The sequence below is a fragment of the Watersipora subatra genome, chromosome 10 (genome assembly GCF_963576615.1).
Source record: "Watersipora subatra chromosome 10, tzWatSuba1.1, whole genome shotgun sequence".
NCBI lineage: Eukaryota > Metazoa > Bryozoa > Gymnolaemata > Cheilostomatida > Watersiporidae > Watersipora > Watersipora subatra.
Genome location: NC_088717.1, coordinates 13894452 through 13913437, shown reverse-complemented (window position 1 = coordinate 13913437; position 18986 = coordinate 13894452). Strand labels below are relative to the sequence as shown.

The following is an 18986-nucleotide window of genomic DNA, read 5'->3' as shown; positions in this document are numbered from 1 at the left end:
GACTGTAGGAGTTCGCACTTTGTCAGTTTGAGTTTGAGTCTGGCTTTCCGCAGTTGTTGAAACACTTCCTCCAGCAGCTGGAGGTGGGTCTCAAAATCAGTTTCAGTAACAATCACATCATCCAGTTACAACAGTAACGTATGCCAGTAAAGCTCCTGAAACACTCTCTCTCCATCAATTGCTGAAAAGTGGTTTCTCTCCATTTTCACAATCTCGAGCGAGTGATGAAGACTGATTTTTTCTTGGCATTTTTGTCCAGCGGAACCTGCAAGTATCCGTTGATGAGATCGAGGGCACTGAAACACCAGCTCTTAGCGAAGGCATACAGACTTTTCTCTATGCTGAGAAGGAGATAGGCATCTTGTTCTCTTACCACATTGAACCTCCAGTAATCCTCACAAAAACACCATTATCCATCCTTCTTCTTCACTAATACAATAGTCAATAACACTCCACACTTCTCCAGCCGGCTCAATCAACCCTCTAGCCAACAGGTCCTGGACCTGCCTTTTTGCTTCTGTGAGGGGGTTGGCGTATTGGTTGAATCCCCTCTTTCACGAGTGTGAAGTGTTCCATGAGCGACGTTTTATCCATATCGTCGTTTTTAGTGCTAAAAACCGACTCATACTTAATCAGTAAGGTAGCTAGCGTCTTAGCCTGCTCTGTGTTTGGCGCAAAGGCCTTGCAGCCTTGGCCAGTTCCTGGAGATTCTGGGGGATCCATGGCTCAGCCTCGACTCAAATGATCGGCACGGCAGGGCCTCCCTTGAGAAAAAAGCACCGGCAATGAGAAGAGGTGCTTCCACACTAGTGTAGGTACCTACAGTGATTCCCGAACAAGTGGTCAGGGGCTGGGGATTCGGGTTGAGACACCTAGCCAACACCTTCCCATCTGCTCCAGGCTTGTTCAGGCTTGTAGCTAGGGGCGATCCTTCAGGACACATTTCTATTATTCCTAGTGGACAGAAATTTTGTGTGGTTAATCTACACCGGACCGCAACCTCTGTCCTAGCCATCACCACCAAGTCTCTAATTACCTGGGCCTTGTTCTGGAGGAACTTCCTCATTTGGTGACCATTCGTGCAAGCCAATGGCTTCCCATCCATATTCACCATAGAAAGTTCAAAATCCATCGAGCGTTAGTGTGCCATAAAACGGGCATATCAAGAATAGCGTGTTTGCTAACCTGATTGATTATGAAAACTTCTTCAGTCTTCCCTTTGCGGAGCCTTACTGGGAGCCGAATTACACCGTAAAAAGATAACCTGGTCCCATGAGTGAGCAGGCCATAGGTGTCACTCTCCTTCAATTGGTCTTTATACCCCACGGAAGTCGGTCGTACACCTGTTTTCCCAGCAAGTTAGTGGTGCATCCGGTATCCAACAGGAAGTTCACTGCTCGACCTTTGATTTTTTGTCCGGTGGAAGTAACTGGTAGAGTTAGGGCGCCCCAGCAAGCGTGTTTTAGCGTGTTTCTGTGCTCCAAAGAGGCTGTCTGAAGCTGCTCCGTTTGTTCGTGTTGAGAATGTGCCTGGGTAAATATCTTTGGATGGCGGGGGCTGTCTTTTGCAGGACAAGACGCCAATGTACCTGGAAGAAAGGCAAAGTGCTTAATTCGGAAGGACTCATGCTTGACTCTTTTAGGGGTAGTGGTTGGAATGTGTTCTGGGTAGCCGTGAAGTCTGCTTGAGGTGCAGTTGTGGAGTTCTTGGTCAGCCTGATTTTCACGGATAGGTCCTTTCAGATGAGACCTGTGTTGAATCAGTATATCATTTTTTCCTGGTTGGCAGCTAGTAGTGGGTGCTACTGCTTCGGCCTTGTCCTGTTCCCGATCCGTTTTTTTACTAAGGCACTTTTTTTCGAGACATTTCATGTATGCACATCTCCAACAGCAGGTTCCGATGGCCTGCTTTGTAGCTGCTTGAACTGTTCTGCCAGCTGCTTTACTGTTGGTAGCAGTATGTTCAAGGTGTCATGTTTGACACTGCGTACTTCACCATGTCCAGTATTGGGTTATGAGTCTTCTATTTTTTCTACAACAGTTTTGATGGCTCTGTCCTGAGTCAGCTTTTCTCCTGAATTGATCTGAAGAAATTCTTCTTTATCCCGTACTGCATCCGCGAGAGTCTCTCTGGGTATCACTAGAAAGTGTCGCTGTAGGGCAAGACAGTTTAGGAAGTTTGAGAAGTACTCATTTGCCGTGTTGCTTATGAATGGTTAAGGCAGCTCAGTGTGAGCTCTTTAGATTAGCCATTCGATTTCCGTCGTGTGTTCCTGCAGGGAAGTTTGAGTTAGTTTTTTTAAACTGCTCAACTCTGCTCAGGTTTGTTGGGGAGATATTCCAAATCGGGCTTGGATGACTTCAAAAATGGTTGCCACCCCAATTGCCCTTCTGCAGAACTCTGCCTCTCTATTTAAACCATATTTGAGAGGCAGTGTACTGGCCGCTTCAGCCCACGTATTTCAACTGCAATTTCTCTAAGTCTGGTAATGAATTATTCTGGGTCTCCGACATCTCGATACTCAGGTGTTTAGAACTGGAAGGCCGTTTCAGGGTTCCGACTTAATCTGACAAGTTGCAATGGTGTCAGCTAGTCGGTTTATGTCTCGGTTTACACTCTTTGCCTTCTTCTGAGACGAGACTGAGCTAATATGGACAGCTTCATTTTCTCCAAGTGAGGGGAACTGTTATAGAGGATCGTGGCCTGACTCAGAGTCCTTAAGCCTTTTTTGGCAGCATTGAACGTCTCACGGAGTGGAAGATGGTTGGCGCAGCGCCAGTCATCAACCCTTGTCTGGAGTGCTAGAAAACTTGCTTATTTTAAAACACCAGATTTATCGACATATTTTGAAGATAGCCGTACAGTTATCTTGGCCAGGTTCAAAACCCCCGTTGCTTGACGTACGACTCTGGTTTTCCTCCACTGAGGCTGCTTTTGCAAGAAGTGCAGAAGGTCTGCTAGAATTTGATTTCTAAATTTCTAAATGGTACCTGTTGATTTCAACACAATCCCAATGCTGCCACCAGTGTAAAGGAATTTGCCAGCCTTTACTTGGCACGATCTAGACTATTACATAAAGAAGAAGAGAATACCTATGGTTATTTCGTTCAATTTTTATTAAAGAAGGGAACCCCATAACCAAGGAGCTTATGGCTATATGCTCTGCCCAACTGAGTGAGCGCGCTCTTTTATATATGTTAATTTAACTCGTTCTGACTAATGGAACCGAGTAAGAAAACCGGTTAACAATGAGAACAAATAAAATCGCTAATGGGTTGGTATAGTTACAATGTGCAACAGCGATACAACATAAATGACGACAAGCGATAGTATAATAGATAATTTAGCATTGGTATAATAAAAATAACGATACATACATATAAATTATTTGCAAGAACTGCCAAGTCATGGCCCGGCATCCACCACAAATCCTTTATTTATTTAAATTTATGCTCGAGCTCAGAGACAAACAAATCTCAATTAAAATTTGTGAACGCAAGGGTAAAACAATTAGCACGCGCATCCGTACACGGTACATCCGTTATATAAAAAGTATATGTTAACTCTGGTGTTCTAGCTCAGTGGTAGAGCATCTAGATAAACTAAAGAAACTTGTCTATACATTAATTGTGAGTTCAAATCCAATGTATGGTACGTGGGTAAGTGTGATATTTAGATTTTAAGATCTATAGCCAGAATGCACACATATCCACATACAACGACAAACATACTTTGAAAAATACTTGTATATACAAATATTTCTCAAAGTATGTCTGTCGTTGTATGTAGATATCCGTGCATTCTGGCTATAGATCTTAAAATTTAGATATAAAACATATTCACGTACCACGCGTCGGGTTTAAACTTACAACAAATGTATTGGCAAGTTTCTTATCCGGTAATATAAAAATAAAATATATAAATATATATATCTAAATAATATATAAATATATATTCATGCTACAGACAGTACTGTTTCGGCTATTGGAGCTTCATCAGTGCAGCTCAGAGCTCAGACAAGAGGCACAAATCCCATTACCAATGAGAGTTGACTTCCTGTCATGAAACAACTAAGTTGCTTCACAAACTTTAAGGAAGTCAATGCGCTGGCACCAGAGTGCTCAAATCACTAAGTCTCAGAGTCTCACTAAATCGCCAGAGTACTCAAATCAAAGGCCAAGTGGCACAAAGCTGTTTGCATTTTCAAACAGAGAAATTATATATATATATATATATATATATATATATATATATATATATATATATATATATATATATATATATATATATATAATATATGTATTACATGTATATATATATAATACATATATAATATTATAAAAATATATATTGCATATATTATTATAGTAATATATAATATATATATAATATATATATAATATTATAAAAATATATATTGCATATATTATTATAGTAATATATAATACATATATATATATATATAATGAAATGTATCATACTTAGAACTAAAATCAGAGTGCTAAACACTCTGATTTTAGTTCTAAGTTTACCAAACTGAGGGGTCTGACTTTCTTGCTGGTGCATTCCTCAGGTTGTAGTTGAAGTCTACAGCCTGAGGAATGCACTAGCAAGTTTATTTCTTGTCAAGTCAGTGTCAATTTCAGTAGCTGAAAAAAAGGAAAGTAAACTATTTAATTTTCTAATAAATATATATTTATGAGATAATATATATATAATTTTATAATATATATACATGTATGTAATATAATTATATATTATATTACATACATGTATGTAATTATATATATGCATGTATGTAATATATATTATATATATATATATAATTTTTCTGTTTGAAATTGCAACTACTGAGAAATCCCTGTTATTTAACAACAAAGAACTTTGTACCAAAAATGATACAAGCATCCTGTATGATGTAACAATTGGCAGCTATGATCTGGCAGTGATGAAAGTGTAGTTAAATTGGAGGTACATAGCTACTATAACCAAACATCAGTCCCTGATTGGTCTAGTTGGGGGTTGGCCGATTTTACTTCTGCAGGTTATTACCATTTAATTTACTGACTTACCTACTGCATTACCTTTACACTGCATTACCCGCAACTGTTTAAAATCTGCTGTGTTGCGCTGGTGCAATGCCGGGCACTCACCTCTTAGGCCAGCTAGTAACCATTACGTGTGATGTAATGTTTTTATGCATATTTTAGCCATTTTAAATAATAATTTCACTTTTATTGATCGTGTCACATTGTTAAGCCGTAGTCTAATGAATAAGCTCATTGCCTCAAAAACTGGAGGCTCTGAGATCAAATCCTTTGTGAAATGGATTGTTCATTTTTAAAATGTTGTTGCTACAACTAAACAGACAAGACGGACACTAGATTTATATAAATAGATATGCAAGAAAGTTGTTTATTCATTTTAGTTAACCAAAGTAGTTGTTAATGTCTACTCAAGCTAGAGTTGCTAATCAGAAACCTGAGAGCTTGAGCACTCGTCTCGAGATGTCAGCTTTTCCCAGTAGCACAGTTCTCTGTAACTCCTTGTGTTGATTTGTGTCTGTATTTAGGCAGGGCAAAGCATATTTCATGTGCTGGTGCAACTGCACTCAATGCTCCATTGACTGTTAGAATCAAAATAGCTCCTACATGCTGGCACTTTCATATATAATGCTTTTTTAATCAACTCATTTAGAATATTTTTTTAAAAAGACTGTTGGCATTTATTGTGGCAACAATAAATCTTTTTTTGCATTTTTAAAATTTTTAGACTGATTGCATTTGCAAATACCATAAAATTGTTTTGGTCACATTGTAAAGTATGCTGCAACAGCACAACAGAAAGGGTTTGCTGTTGGCGTCCACAGGCGTTGGTTTCTGGGGCTGACATTATAAAGCAGAGCACTTAATGAGCCTGTGAACTCAAAATGTCAAAGTTTGACCTTTATAATACAATCAGGTCTTTGTATCACAAACAGCCATGACAGAGCAAAGCTACACAGAAAAATTGTGAGCAACAACACAACTATTAGAAATGCAAAAAACATAATCTTATCTAGAGATTCTTTTTCCCCTCTCTAGAGGAATATTTGCCAATTTGAATCATTTAAACCAAGAAGCTTTTATTCTGGCAAACATTGAAAAAAGAGTTTTGCCACTACATAAATGCTCTTCCATAAAAGAACCCAGTTTTCACGATGGTCACTGATGAAATTGTTTTGCTTTCTGATCTGATCAACATATCAAAGTTTGTATGGTTATTGAGCATTGTGGTGGGAGCCAACCGGCCTATGTCAGGGGTCAGCTTACCTGGGCAACTTGGTTAATGAGCCAAGTTATTCCTGGCAGGATCAACAAAAAATAGTGAATTATTAAATCGTTATTATAATTATAATAATATTATTATTATATGCACAAAGAAATGTACATAAATATTATATATCGTTAAATATAATAATTTCTATTGAGAGGTATTTCGAGATACGTGTGATGCCGTCAACGAGCCGGTCAACAGTTACATATACATAAAAAGCAAAGATACTGTTCACCAAAATGTATATTTAACTTGATATTCTGCATTTGATTATCTTTTCCTAACGACTAGCTGAGAAATAGAGAATATATATTACATATTGTTTAATAATAAAACTTTGGTGAAAATATTGTTAAAGACTAGCTGATAAATAGATAATCTTTTGTTTGTTGATTTTATTTACATTAAATCATAACATAACAAGATAATAGTAAAAGTGAGGTACAATAAAGGCCCATATGCGCAGTAGCATGGCTATTTGAGGTGCAGAACCTGCGTCAACACGTGAGATTGGAGATGGAGAAACACAGTTTTCTAAACAAAGGAAGTCTGAACAAATCTGTTTCAGAGAGTACAGCAAGTACTGCTTCAAAGCAGCCTAAAAACATCGTGACTAACAATTTCCCTTAGCTATATTGACAAAGAATTTCATGCTGATTACGCGGTATAGGCAACTCGTCTATGACCACCAGTAGTAAAGGGGGGTAAAAGATAAGAAAAGACAAGTGTTGTAATGCGTTGACAAGTTAGTTTGAGATTTAAATTGTGTGAAGGCTAAAAGACATATTCTTAGTTGGTATAGTTGCTGTATAGGCCAATCACGAAAAAAATTTTAAACAAAGGAGTTGATGAAAAATAAAAGTTTTTTATGATATATTATTCTAGCAATCGCTTCTGAATAACTAAAATTTTGTTTAAGTAGCTCATTGGAGCATTTCCCATCATTCCAAGCAATAGACTATTTTACTGTTAATTAGAGTATTATATAAAGGCAAAAGTGGCATTTCTGGTAAGATAAATGAAACCTGGTGAATAAATCTCAAGCTTTGTCACAGTTGTTTTCTCAATAGTTCTACATATGTTTTGTATGTTCCTGTATGAGTTTTGTATGTGTCTTGACCAATTTAGTGTACTATCTATTGTAACATCTGAAAATTTATGCTATCCGTCATTTGTATGTGGCTTTATTCATGGAAATATTTTTTGATGGTCAAAATTTATTTTGTGGATTTTGAATAACTATGAAATTAATCTTCTCAGCATTCAATGCTATTTTTGTTTTTGTCACACCGATTGTTTATCATCTCTAATTATCTGTTCATTATTGCTATATTTTTATTCAAGTTTTTGACAGTATAAAATAAGTTAGTATCAGCAGCAAACAAAAAGTTTTACATTTATCAGTTCACTTTACAAGATCCCTTATATATAACAAAATAGTTTCTAACTTACATATTTTCTTAATAATAAAGCTTCAGTTGAGACATTGTTACTTGAATTAACACATAATTAATAAGCAAATTAATATCTTTGTGAAATAAAATCAAATAACTTAATACTAAAACAAAATAATTAAAAGAATAAATTAGCGTTTTTCTAAAGTGTTCGAACTTGTAAATAACTATATAACATTGTTATTTTCTGCTACATGTGTATTTGGTATAGGTTTATTATAATTATATTATCAAGTAAAATTAATATTTATTAAAACAGCAATATACATTTTATTAATATAGACAAATATATAAATTCTTGATTCAATAAACTGACACATATGCAAGTTTTGATCATAGTTCTTTTAACGCTAGCAAATACTTTTACCGATGTAAACATTTATTTTTACATTCAGCGTACAAAAGTTTATTTCTAATTACGGTCAGTTATCTATTGATACCAAGTATGAGTCAAAACTTTAAAGGTTGACTTGCAACAAAATTCACATTACAGCTATTTGGTATGTATCAAAAAATTCACCATGTCTTACTTTGTTGTGTTGTAGGTGCCACATATGTTGAAATGTGATTACAATCTCTTAAAAGCTCAAAAACGAACAGTTAATCGCAGCCACACGAGACCGCCGTAGTTTGGATTCTCTTTCCAAAACGGCTCAAATGTGACGTAGCTGTGTTAGATGGTTTCTGTTTACACTTTCATGCAACCTTATTCGTCGAAATATTTCACAAATATACTTCACGCATGTCACTTTTAGCAGTGACATTTTCTAACTTACAGTAAAAATTCGTTTAATTTTTTAGCCTTAGCTTGAAGGAGTACATATCATTGTCTGATAATCATGACAAGCCTGTTGGTCATTTGTGATAATCAAAAAATGCTGCAGAAATTATTTGCAAAGAATTAGGTCACATGATCAGATTACGACTTGCCGATTAGACCAAACCGAAATAAAACTGTAAAGTAGCGGAGCATCTATATTTGATACGGGGTTTCAGTAAAACCCGAAATGTTTGTCATAAACTAGTCCTACGATAAGTTTTATATTGAGTTTTTTATTGCCCTTTTAATTCACTGGAGAACATCATTTGACAAGACGATAACCAAATTTCATGACTACATCAGAGAAATAAAGAGATTCCAATCTATGGCGGCTTTTCGTTTTTGAGCTTTTAAGAGCTTGTAATCACATTTCCACATATTTGGCAGCTACAATACAACAGAGTAAGACATGGTAAATCTTTCCATATCAAATAACTGTGATGTGAATTTTGTTGCAAGTCAACCTTCAACATAATTTTAGTTCTACCATGTTTTTTTTTAGTTCTTTTAAATCTGACTTCAAGTTTTAAATGAATTAAACCCCTATCTTAAGGTATCATGGATTCATACTTTTGTAGATAGTAGTAGTACCAGCTTATGTTCTGATTTTTTTTAAAATGAGTAATAGTTGTCTGGCAGTTGTGACAAGGATAGATCACTCTCTGCTTATATCAACTGTAGCCTATACAAATAGATAAATGATGTTATTAGCTTGTATAACAAAAATAACAACAGTTGTACTACAGTGCAACCTAAGTGTAGTAACAGGATATTACAGGCCCATCTGCACACTACAACTTAACTAATCTATAATGCCAAATATAAAGCAGAAAGGCTGTATACTTTTATAGTGCATGCATGAAATTTGTGAAGGACTATCTCAAAGAATGCATAGAATTTTTTACACGCTTGTTCAGCTAAGCCACTGAGAGGTATCATGGCTTTAGTGAAACTACTAGCCTGGTTTATTTCTTCTGAAACAAGAGTAAGTCAAGAAGATTGTCTACAAGAGTTTATATTAATAGGTTTAACTTTTATCTGTAACATTTTGTCAAGTAAGGTTAGTAAACATTTAAAAACCACATAAGTTATGCATAAATAACTATTACTATGTAATCAGTTCTGGTAGCTTAATGACTTCATTATGTTATGAGTTAGATGTATGGTAAATGTTACAGGTCAAGCACAGTGTTTATTTTATATGTTATATACATTACTAGCATGTGCAATAAAATTCAGCCTATAAACACTGACAGGTAATGTAGTGGCCTGACACTTGCCATTAGCCTGGCACAATGCCAATGGCTAATGGGAGCAAACTGGTAAATATACCAATATGAGCTGTGAGATCAAGCTATAGTCACAATACGCTGTGTAACGCAATTCATAACGCCTCAGAATTCAATGCATCTCACGTAGCTTTATCGGTAAGATTTTTGCCTGGCGAATGATATGTTCGGAAAAAAAATCTGTGATACTGATTCTTCATTCTAATATTTTAATAGCTACATGTATAGCTGGGCAAACTGAAGTACACACAAAATTGGAGATTCATACATACATATATATATATATATATATATATATATATATATATATATATATATATATATATATATATATATATATATATACAGTCAAACATGGATAACTCGAACTTCAAGGGACCGAGCAAAAGTGTTCGAATTATCAGAGCGTTCAAGTTATCAGAGCACTGTCACAAGTCCATATATTTACTTATTTATTAGTAGATACATGTACATATACAAATTATAATATAAATCAAAAGCACAAATGGCTTGTTTCAAGTTAAATGCTTCTAATGTAAAGTTTAAAACGTTTTCATGAAAAAGTATAGAGATTTTTCTATCACTTGAGATTGGTTTGTTGTTTGAGGTGATGTTATTGCCAGGACGTTTTTCAGATTGACATTGGCAAAACTTGATCGTTGTTGAAATGCTCAAAAGAAAAGACATTTTTTTCTTTTGGGGTTTTACCCACGATCAATTTTGCCGTTTTTTCTTGAAGTTTATGCAGATTACCTTACTTTACCTGGGATTTGTTAAGAGCAACACTCCGAGGCAGTTCAATTAGAAGTTTTACGAGGTTTTACGGTACATTCTATATCACTCACGCTTTTTTAATAGATACTTATTGAATGTACACACGTATTCTGTGTTTAGGTCAAACGATGAATAGTTTTTTTGTAGCTCAGACAACGTATACGTTTAATTACAAGAATTTTTAAGACGATTTAAACATTCAACATTCCGACGTTGATTCAACACGGAATCAACATCGGAAAACTATTCATCACGGGCTAGCTGGGTTACGCCACGCACTCAAGGATTTTCGCCACGCACATACAAAACAAAAACAACATGCGATTTTTGTTTTGTATGTGCGTGGCGAAAATCCTTGCACGCGTGACCCGGCTAGCCCGTGCTATTCATCGTATCGCATTATAAATCAAATTTCACCAAACTTTTAGAAAAGTCATTGACAAAAATATTTTGCCAATGGTGGTAATAACGACGCTTATGAATTACGAAAAGATGAAGTTTACCTCTATGGCTTTGAATAAAGTGATTTTCTAAAGCGATAACAACCGTTTCGATAGCCGTTGGGCAAAAAAACAGTTCGAATTAACAGTGTTGAGTTCGAGTTATCTATAGCAATTTATCATTACATGGGAACGGACCAAAGGAAATGTTCGAATTAACCATGTGTTCGAGCTATCCGTGGACGAGTTATCCATGTTTGACTGTATATATATATATACATATATATATATAAATATATATATATATATAAATATATATATATATATATATATAGGCCTATATATATATATATATATATATATATATATATATATAGGCCTATATATATATATATATATATATATATATACATATATATATATATATATAAAAAAATTGTTTCCTCACCCCGGATACCCCGTATGGGTGGTAAATTCTGCTCTAACTCGGGTCTCCTACCAGAGACCTGGGAGTTTGAGCACTCGTCTCAAGATCTTAGCTGTTCCCAATAGCGCACTTTTCTGCAACTCACCTGAGTTGATTGTTGTTGGTATTTGGGCAAGCCACATTTTATGCGCCGGTGTTATTGCGCCCAGTGCCCCAATCACTACTGGAATTACGGTTGTTCTTACATTCCAGCATTTTTCAATTTCTTCTCCAAGAGGGAGATATTTTTCTACCTTTTCTTTTTCTTTGCTGGCTATATTGTAGTCATTGGGTACTGCTATATCTATATAGCAGTATATATGTATATATATATATATATATATATATATATATATATATATATATATATATATATATATATATATATATATATATATATATATATATATATGTATACATGTATATATATATATATATATATATATATATATATGTATACATGTATATATATATATATATATATATCTACTATATAAACGGCAATCGTTGTGTGTGTGTGTGTGCGTGCGTGCGTGCGCGTGCGTGCGCGTGCGTGCATGTGCGTGCGTGTGTGTGTGCGTGTGATTGATTGTCCGCCTTATAGAGTACCGCACTTTTCCGACTATTACCCGCTACTAGGTATCTAGGGCACATTACTGAGAGTCTTCGGTTACTACACGACTCTATACATAACCTATTCATAGTTTTACACAGACCACGTCATATCTGGTTAGCGCGCCTCTTTACGGCGCCCAACGACATTGGTGCGTTCTGAACAGCGAAAATGTGGCCATGTGAAAAAGCACCGTTCTGAGTTCGGCAGCCTATACAGCTATACAAATGTACTAATCATTAAATAAAATAAATTAATGAATAGTAATTTACATGCGATTAATATTTACTGCCAACGTGTAATGAGAAGGTCACGCGAACGTTGATTTCTTGCGGTCACGGGAAAACGCAGTTTTCACCTACTACATTTCTACATAAAAAAGGTAGGTATTTCTTAATCAATGTTGTATTGTCTATGAATTGCCACACTTCCACTACATAAACCTCTCACTTGCGTCCGTGTACAAATTTAGCTATCGGCCTACTGCCAGCCATTTTGCCGATATTGCTTAATACAATGTATACGATATTTTTTCAATTTCAAACTCCATCTATACTGTTTGTTTTGGTTATATATTTCATTTTGCCAAGATGTTAACAAGCACTGCTATACAAAAAATCGTTGTAGGCCTATCTATATTTTGTGCATTTTAATTACCTGTCATGTGTCATCAACATAAGTAGTTATTTGTTTTTTAACTCGGACGCATTTAATGAGCTCGCACAAAAAATCTTCGTTTTTAAGTTAGAAATTCTCGAACGAAGATTTAAAATTAAATTTTAGGCTAATTTTATAGAGAAATCTTTGGACAACACTGTCACTACTATAAAAGTCTTAAAGACCGTTGGTTATGTTATCAACGAATAATAAAATTCAGTTACTAGCAATTGCTGGTAAAATTGCAAAATGTGTCTACGGCGGTCGACCATAGAAAACGCATAAATGAGTCTACTTCAGTGAAAGGGTTGGAAACGTTAAATTTGCTACTGTTTGTGATAGTAAACATGTTCACTTCGTTCTGAGTTACTTTTATTCTTTTCCAGCTACGAGTACTACAGCTACTACAGAACTTGCTCGGGTACTGCCACTGCGTTTTACCTACTAAATTTCTACATCGAAAAGGTTAGTATTGTTGTATGTTATTGCTATTTACTATGTTATTGCTATTACTGCTATTGCTATTTTAATTATATGTGTAATCACAAAAATCTGAATCAGCTATGTCATCAACATAAGTAATTGTTTTCTAACTCGATGGCATTTTCAAAACTTACACAAAAATCGTTGTTTTAACCACTTCGGGTACAATTGCATAATCCAATTTTGCGTTCAGGTACAATTAAATCATGATGCTCTACAGATTATGACATGGGTCAACAAAAGTCATTTTAACCGTAGAAGCACTCACATTTTTACATAGAACACCTATACTTTTGGAAAGCAAAGAAAATTCTGTATCTGATCGTATTATCTTTATTTCAAAAATTGAAAATAATAAATATTGAAAGTAGCATGAAATAGCGGTTTTATTAAAATTTGTGTTCTACGAACATTTTTGACTAATAAGGGTAGCATGAAAATGTATAAAACTATATATAATAACAAACAATTAAAACATACTGTGTATACAATGCAATCTACAGTCTCTTCCATAGCTGTTAACTTATCTTCGTCACCAATCTACTGGAAGTCTGCCATTTCTATCGCTGAATTGAAGCCTATAGCATCAACTACTAACTACTACGCGTTGTTACTAACTGACCTAGATGTTGAACTTTGAACCCAAATTACTCGAAACTCTTTCATTTGACCATAGCTGTTTGACCAGTCCGATGTCTGCAAACATGTCTGAAGGTCATGCTTAGCTTTGTAGATAGAGTGTAACTGTAAGCAGGCTCTAAATAAAGATGGGTGAGTAATGCAACTACGCAAAGCCTAAAAACTGGCTAATGAACTTGAGAAGAATATACTCGAAGCCGCTATAGCGGTGCATGCACCCGAAGTGGTTAAGTTGGAAATTCTCAAACAAAGATTTAAAATTAATTTCTAGGCTAATTTTATAGAGAAATCTTTGGACAACACTGTCACTTCATACAAGTTTTAAAAATCATTGGTTATATTATCAACGAATAATAAAATTCAGTTACTAGCAATTGCTGGTAAAATTGCAAAATGTGTCTATGGCGGTCGACCATAGAAAACGCATGAGGGAGTCTACTTCAGTGAAAGGGTTGAAAACGTTGGATTTGCCACTGTTTGTGTGTGTGTGTGTGTGTTTTATTTCACCTTTAAAGATTACACAATTGAATTAATACTCGAGACAAAATATAATTAACCAATGCGTGAAAAAATAACAATAAGTAAGAAATGATGATGGGGCCCATTGCGAAATGGCAAAGCCAGTGGTACGCGAGCCCGAGTCAGCAGCACAAAAACCAGACCGTAACACTCACTCTCCAGACTGGAGATGGTGCCTCAATTCCACCTTATATTTACCGAGACATTTTATTGATCTTATTGAATTAGGTAGTCGATTCCACAGCGCAGGTGTTGCAAAGTTTGAGGATCGTTGACCGGCTAAAGTTAGATGATTAGGTACGGGAAGAGAAAGTAATTGATGACGAGTATTATAAAATGGTAGTGCTGGATCACATTTTGAGTAAAATAATTTATGGGCTTGAATAAGCAACTTATATTTATGCAATTTATCAATAGTTAAAATATCAGAGGTTTTAAATAAATCGTTTGTTGGAAATCCAAATGGCTTACGGTTAATGATTCTGACAATTTTCTTTTGAAACTGTATTATTTTGCTAAGATGAATTTTGGATGCATTGCCATAAGTTTCTATTGAATAGCATAATTTGGAGTGAATAAGTGTGTAATAAAGCATAATCAGCAATTTTTTTGGAATGAAAGCACTTATGCGGTAAAAGATGCCTGATATAGGCCGTAAATCTAATAAAAGCTTACGAGCGTGGGAAGACCAGTTCAAATTTTTATCAATTGACACTCCAAGAAATTTGACTTCATCAATTGCTTTAATAAAAGTGTTATTAAAAAGAATAGGCTGATCAAATTTAATTTTGCTCTGGTAATTTTTAAAAACAGTAAAACAGGTTTTGTCAAAGTTAATGGTTAATTTGTTCGTTTGACACCAATCAGCTAGTTTTTTAAGATCAGATTGGACTTTAGGTAAATCGTCGTTTAGGTTCTTTGAACTCATAAACAAATTGGTATCATCAGCATACAATATAGGAGTTAGATGAGTTAAACAATCACAAAGATCATTTATGTAAATTAAGAATAAAGTCGGGCCTAGCACCGAGCCCTGAGGTACGCCACAAGTCAAATTGTCAGCGTTAGAAAAAGTATCATTAATTTTTGTTGTTTGGGTTCGGCGGGTTAAATAGCTTTGTATCCATCTGATGGTTAACTCACTAAAATTAAATTGCTCTAGTTTTTTAAATAATATTGCGTGATCGATCGTATCAAAGGCCTTCCTGAAATCTATAAAAATTCCTATAACACATTCACTTCGGTCAAACGATTCTAGAATTTGGTTAGTAAAAGTTGAGATGGCATCAGATGTGCCTCTAGCTCTTCTGAATCCAAATTGGTTTTTATATAAAAGTGATTTATTTTCTAAATAATCAACAATTTGTTGATTAACAAGTTTTTCCAATATTTTACTAAAGACTGGTAGAATTGAAATTGGACGAAAATTACCGCATTCATTTAAAGAACCCCCTTTGTGCAAAGGTAATATTTTAGCTTTTTTAAGTGCATCAGGTACCTTCCCAGTCTCTAGTGATTTGTTAAAAATCTTACATAAAGGGTAAGCAATACTCTGTGAAACCGATTTCATAAATTTAGCAGTAATTTGATCTAGGCCAGAGGCTTTGTTTGAATTTATTGTATCTACAATTTTTAATAAACCAGTTATATCGATGTATTGGAATTCAAAAGCTTCACCAGCATTATTTTCAAGCCACAATGCTTGATTTTGGATAGGGGGTTGAGGTACTAAGTTTACAAATTTCAAGGCCAGTCTTTTACCAATATTACTAAAAAAGGAATTGAGCTCATTAGCTTTTTCAACATCCGTTATGGCTAGTTCATCAGGATTAAGATAACAAATCAGTTTAGAAGGCAGTTTATGGCTATTTGTCTTTTGTTTTCCTAGAAGCTCATAGTTTACAAGCTGCCAAATCTGCTTTGAGCTGGTGCAGCTATTGAAAGCTTGCGAAAAATAATTATATTTGGAGTCCCTCAAATTCCTGCTAACATCGTTTCTAAGTTTGTTATATTGGCACTTCAATTTTAAATTAAGTGGGTTAGATTGAAGTTTTCTATGAAGACGATATTTCTTTTTAACGCTCAACAAAAGGTTTTCAGTCATCCATGGCTTTAAGAAAGTTTGATTAGATTTAGTGTTTACTAATTTTTGGTATTTACATTTCTGGGAACAATCAGATAATTTGTCAAAAAAAGCGTTATAGAAGTAATCGACATCATTTGAAAAGATTTTGTCCCAATTAGTGTTTTCAAGCATGATTCTTAGACTTTTATAATCAATTACAGGATATGAATTAGTAGTTTTTCGGGAGATGGGTTGATTATTTTTAAATTTGTGAAAAAATGAAAATGTGGGCAAGTGGTCACTAAAGTCTGCGCTTATAGTTCCAGATGTCACTGTCGGACTAACAAAGTTTGTCAAAATGTGATCCAAGCACGTCCATTTGTTTGAGGGCTTAAAATGGTGGGTTGCAATAGTTATAGTGTTATAAAAACAGTAAGTTGCTAACAAGTTGGCATAGTCATCACTTGAATTGTCTAAATAATCAATGTTGATATCACCAGCAATGATGTGATTACTTGCGTGAGAAGAAGAAATGTGGCGTTCAAGATCATCAAGAAATTCAGCAACACCTGCGCTGGGCTGCCGATAAATCACAGTTAGAATAATAGGTAAAGCATAAACACCAAAATGCAGTCCAACAGAATGAGTGTCAGACCCAGCAATGTCCACAGCCGGCAACACCTCCACACCAATGCCATCTCGCACATAGATCCCAGCTCCACCTCCGCGCGTAGCACGTTGCGCACCTGAAAAAGTGTAATTTGAAATTTCAAAAAATTTTGTCTCGTCATCATTCAACCATGTTTCTGTTACACAAATAACATCAAAAGGAACATTACAACATGCCAGAAATTGTTCAAAAAGAAAAAATTTATTTCTAAGGCTCTGGCAGTTCACGTTAAGTATTGAAAGTTTGTCAGCGAAGAAACTCTGGCTGAACAAAAAATCATTAATACAGTATCCATGACAATCTAGATCTAAATCCAATTCAGAATCTGCCATTTTGCCAGGAAGCTCAGTAGTAAAAGTTCACTGGAGTATTTAAAGAAGTTTTAGCGTTTCTAAATCGTCTTCAGAGTTTATAGGGATGGCATCCGAGTCAGGAGTTTTACGCAGATATATTCTTTGATTAGATGTCCACACATATTTGTAGTTGTATTCCACTTTAAATTGCCGGGTTTTCCAGAAAAGTGTGCTTTGAGCACGACTCAATACTTCATTGATATAGATCCTTCCTGTTTCTTTGAAACCAAGTGCTGAGAGGGATTGAATGTTTTTTCGATATTGCTGGAAGAACTCATTGCGCTGATTGGTTTGGGTGAACTTTATGATGATGCGCTTGCTTTGTCTAATGCGGTATATCTTGTCGATGGTGGTAGGTAATTTATCAGATTTTAAGGAACTTAGCAATTTCTGATAAGCAAGGTTCAGATTTTCCGATTTATCATATGGAATCCCATTTAACTCGACACATTTTGCTCTTTCAGCATACTCTGCTGCTTCAATTCGAGACTCTAAGCCTTCCAGTTTACCGATTTTAGATTCTATTTCTACTATGGATTTGGATAAATCTCTCTGCTTGAGTTGAATGCCCTCATTTTCTTGATGAACGTGATTGAGAGACTTTTCAAAATCGGACTGTTTGCTCTCAATTAAATTGAGACGAAATTCGATATTACCAAGCTTAGTAAGAATTAGGTTTAATTTTTCGTCAATGTCGATAAGCTTTGGACCGGCTTCCTGATCACTATTCTCTGTCGATTTAGCTGCTCCCTTTTTAGGTCCCATATCGGAAAGTGTACTAGGCACTTACCCGATTCGAGGGTGGCTCATAGAAATATCACCACCCTCGCTTCCTCCACTTGCAGTACAGAATATCCAAGAATAATATAATCAGCAATCCAATTGAAGCAGAATGCTAAGTAAAGTAGTTGCTGTGATAAAGTTTAGTTATTAACATAAAGCTGTGAGAGAGTGGAAAAAAGCACAACCTCTCTCTACGAAAGCCAACTGCTGAATGAATAACTGCTTTTGTGATAATAAACATGTTCATTTTCTTCCGCAGCTGAGTTACTTTTACTTTTTTTTCCAGCTACGAGAACTGCAGAAACTACAGAACTTGCACGGGCACTCCGAGCCTGGCGATAGGCAGCGGTGAGAAGAAAGCGAGCAGCGTATATTACAAAAAGCACACCATCTCATTCGATGTTAGAAATGCTTGAAGCAGTACAATGCCTTCCAAAAAGCCTATTGCCCAAACGCAAAAACAGATTGATTCCCGTAGAGAGAGATCGAATTTGCGAAGCAGCAGCAAGACGAGCAGAAACTGCAGAGCAAACGCAGCTATGCCCACAACGAAACGGAACTGCTGCTGCAGCTGCTAGAAAAGCAGAAACCGTCGAACAAACATGGGTACATCGAGAGCGGGCCAGAATAGATGCTGCAGCCGCTA

The 18986-nt window shown here is 35.5% G+C and overlaps 1 protein-coding gene across 1 annotated transcript; it reads right to left on the bottom strand.

Annotated features, from left to right (window-relative positions):
• Positions 1–17575: 17575 nt before the first annotated feature.
• Positions 17576–18322, bottom strand: LOC137406805 (uncharacterized). Its single transcript, XM_068093417.1, has one exon. The coding sequence runs from the start codon at positions 18320–18322 to the stop codon at positions 17576–17578; it is 747 nt and encodes a 248-aa protein (XP_067949518.1).
• Between the last annotated feature and the right edge of the window lie 664 nt (positions 18323–18986).